The sequence below is a fragment of the Oncorhynchus clarkii genome, chromosome 20 (assembly GCF_045791955.1).
Source record: "Oncorhynchus clarkii lewisi isolate Uvic-CL-2024 chromosome 20, UVic_Ocla_1.0, whole genome shotgun sequence".
NCBI lineage: Eukaryota > Metazoa > Chordata > Actinopteri > Salmoniformes > Salmonidae > Oncorhynchus > Oncorhynchus clarkii.
Window position 1 is genome coordinate 43,089,834 of NC_092166.1, and position 3,707 is coordinate 43,093,540.

The 3,707-nt window shown below is 52.1% G+C and overlaps 1 protein-coding gene across 1 annotated transcript; it reads right to left on the reverse strand.

Moving 5' to 3' along the window:
• Positions 1-425: 425 nt before the first annotated feature.
• Positions 426-3,057, reverse strand: LOC139376387 (uncharacterized). The gene is made up of 5 exons (XM_071118926.1): positions 2,385-3,057; positions 2,076-2,288; positions 1,457-1,979; positions 1,028-1,365; positions 426-746 (listed from the first exon to the last, which is right to left on the reverse strand). The coding sequence occupies exons 1-3, from the start codon at positions 2,461-2,463 to the stop codon at positions 1,612-1,614; spliced, it is 660 nt and encodes a 219-aa protein (XP_070975027.1). The 5' UTR covers positions 2,464-3,057; the 3' UTR covers positions 426-746; positions 1,028-1,365; positions 1,457-1,611.
• Between the last annotated feature and the right edge of the window lie 650 nt (positions 3,058-3,707).

The window sequence follows — 3,707 nt, forward strand, 5'->3', positions numbered from 1 at the left end:
CGTCCTCCTCGTCGAGCTGCTCGACAGCGGCTGCCTCTTCCGGAAGGTCAGGGTCCCCGCTGACATCCTGCAGCACTCTGCCAGTCTGCGAGTACAGGTACTCCACTCCGAGGAGTTCCCCTATGAAATAAAAAAAATAAAAAGCAGAGAAGTGTTAATGGGATGTAATTAATGCAACTGATGTAAATGTTCATTCTCTTACTTGACTTACCTGTGTACTCGCTAGGCTTGGTGTAGTCCTTAACCTGTTCCTTGCCAAGCACCCTTTCGCTGCTAAGGTTAAGGATGCTTGCAATAAACAATGATCAACCACAGAAAAGTATTAATCCGCCAGTCTCTGAATTGTTAATTGTTGCAATAGCATGTATTTTTTTTACCAACACAAAAGGTCAAGTATAATTACCTCTGAATCAGAGGAGTGGTCAGGGTGAGGAGAACTGTGTCGACCAGGGGCCTCAGGAGAGCTTCCGTCTTCAGGGGCGGTGGGACTGGATGGCCCAGACCTGGGTGCGTCAGCGGGTTCCCCTGACAGAGGTGCCGCCGAGCTGGAGGACGGGGCGCTCATACGAGGGGAGGGACATGAGGGATGTGGACTGTCTGGTCTACATCCTCCTCCTGAAAGCCCTCGTCCTCCTCGTCGAGCTGCTCGACAGCGGCTGCCTCTTCCGGAAGGTCAGGGTCCCCGCTGACATCCTGCAGCACTCTGCCAGTCTGCGAGTACAGGTACTCCACTCCGAGGAGTTCCCCTATGAAATAAAAAAAATAAAAAGCAGAGTAGAGAAGTGTTAATGGGATGTAATTAATGCAACTGATGTAAATGTTCATTCTCTTACTTGACTTACCTGTGTACTCACTAGGCTTGGTGTAGTCCTTAACCTGTTCCTTGCCAAGCACCCTTTCGCTGCTAAGGTTAAGGATGCTTGCAATAAACAATGATCAACCACAGAAAAGTATTAATCCGCCAGTCTCTGAATTGTTGCAATAGCATGTATTTTTTTTACCAACACAAAAGGTCAAGTATAATTACCTCTGAATCAGAGGAGTGGTCAGGGTGAGGAGAACTGTGTCGACCAGGGGCCTCAGGAGAGCTTCCGTCTTCAGGGGCGGTGGGACTGGATGGCCCAGACCTGGGTGCGTCAGCGGGTTCCCCTGACAGAGGTGCCGCCGAGCTGGAGGACGGGGCGCTCATACGAGGGACATGAGGGATGTGGACTGTCTGGTCTACATCCTCCTCCTGAAAGCCCTCGTCCTCCTCGTCGAGCTGCTCGACAGCGGCTGCCTCTTCCGGAAGGTCAGGGTCCCCGCTGACATCCTGCAGCACTCTGCCAGTCTGCGAGTACAGGTACTCCACTCCGAGGAGTTCCCCTATGAAATAAAAAAAATAAAAAGCAGAGAAGTGTTAATGGGATGTAATTAATGCAACTGATGTAAATGTTCATTCTCTTACTTGACTTACCTGTGTACTCGCTAGGCTTGGTGTAGTCCTTAACCTGTTCCTTGCCAAGCACCCTTTCGCTGCTAAGGTTAAGGATGCTTGCAATAAACAATGATCAACCACAGAAAAGTATTAATCCGCCAGTCTCTGAATTGTTGCAATAGCATGTATTTTTTTTACCAACACAAAAGGTCAAGTATAATTACCTCTGAATCAGAGGAGTGGTCAGGGTGAGGAGAACTGTGTCGACCAGGGGCCTCAGGAGAGCTTCCGTCTTCAGGGGCGGTGGGACTGGATGGCCCAGACCTGGGTGCGTCAGCGGGTTCCCCTGACAGAGGTGCCGCCGAGCTGGAGGACGGGGCGCTCATACGAGGGACATGAGGGATGTGGACTGTCTGGTCTACATCCTCCTCCTGAAAGCCCTCGTCCTCCTCGTCGAGCTGCTCGACAGCGGCTGCCTCTTCCGGAAGGTCAGGGTCCCCGCTGACATCCTGCAGCACTCTGCCAGTCTGCGAGTACAGGTACTCCACTCCGAGGAGTTCCCCTATGAAATAAAAAAAATAAAAAGCAGAGTAGAGAAGTGTTAATGGGATGTAATTAATGCAACTGATGTAAATGTTCATTCTCTTACTTGACTTACCTGTGTACTCACTAGGCTTGGTGTAGTCCTTAACCTGTTCCTTGCCAAGCACCCTTTCGCTGCTAAGGTTAAGGATGTGCTGCAGGTGGCCACTGTAGGAGAGCAGGGGCTTCCTGTTCTTCCCCTCCACTGCTGCCTGCGCACGGTCCTTGTTCCACCTCATCAGTCCATCCAAAAGGAATGCCTGGAAATGCATTGCATTTGCCCTGGTACCTGAGAGAACAATGCACGATTAGGGTGGGAGAGCTGTTGCTGTTGCTGTTAACATTAAACATTAAGCATTACTTTAAGCTCCACAATGACAATTACCTGGGATGAACCGGTTGAGGTGGAGATGGAATGACTCCAAGGATGTGGAACCCCGTGCGCAGTGATAAACCAGCAACATCACGCCGCCCTTGGTGATTTTGCCGGTCTCGGTGTACAGCTGTACACCGGGTGGGTCCTGTATGCAGTGGAGGTGGCGCCTCTGCTCTTTCCAGATCGCCTGGATGCGGATGGAGTCCAGCAACGGGATGCCCAGGGTGTCGACCCCCTTCTCGCTGTTGAAGGTCTCGAGGAGAAGGAATTCGGTCACCGCAGCTCCACGCGTATGACGCCGACAGCAATCTCCTTCCTGCCGATCTTCCTCGAAACCTCTGCCTCGGTGAGGCCGACCATCCCGTGCTTCCCCTCCAGCTCAGACCTCTTGGCCTCCAGCAGTCGGCAGACATCGCCTGCATCCCACTCAAAGATGCAGGCTGACAGCTGCCGCATGAAGGGACCGTAGAGCTGGTGGCTCTCAGTGGTGACACCTGACGCAAACCGCCGCATCAGGTGCCAGATGTCCAGCCGAACCACACTCTGGTCCCAGTCATTGTACATGGCAGCTGTCTTTGATCCGCCAAAGCTGGAGCAGCAGTCTCGGTCCACGTACATGAGCTGGGGGGGGCGCCACCCCGGCGAGCCGGTACCGTTCCATGAGACCAGCCGCCTTGGGGAGCAGGCCCTCGCCCTCACCGGCAGTGAGGACACTGACGAGGACCTGCCCATGCTCGTTACCGACGTTGGTAACCCAGGCGGCTGTGTCTGCAGCGGTACCCGCAAGCTTTTTAGTCACCTGGAGACAAACACACAAAGACAGAAAGGTAAAGACATTATTTAAATATAGAGATAAAAATAAAAATCAGACATGACTCATCTTCACATTTTTAAGTGAAAACTCACCTTCTTGGTAGAGTCCATCTTTAAGATGGACCCAAAGACGGAGGTGACCCTGGCCTTCACCTCGTCCAGCCGCGATAGCACGTCATGGCTGTAGACTGTCAGAAGCCAGACGGGTGAGGGCATCTCCGGTGGATCAGTGAACTGCCGCCCAATGCCAGAAACTGCTTGCACTCCCCGAGGTACCGTATACAACTACGCATCAAGGACTCGCTGTGACTTTCACACAGCTTGCTGTAGGTCTGTGACGCACTGTTCCCCAAAGTGCGCGACCTCAGCATCCTCACAACCCGCAGGTCACAGGACAGCCAAGAGAGTGAGTGAGAGTGAGTGTGAGAGAAAGCATATGAATGACATGCATTCATTTAACTTCATTACTAACTAACAAAACCTTGTGAACTTACTTGTATGTCAATATTGCTGGAAACT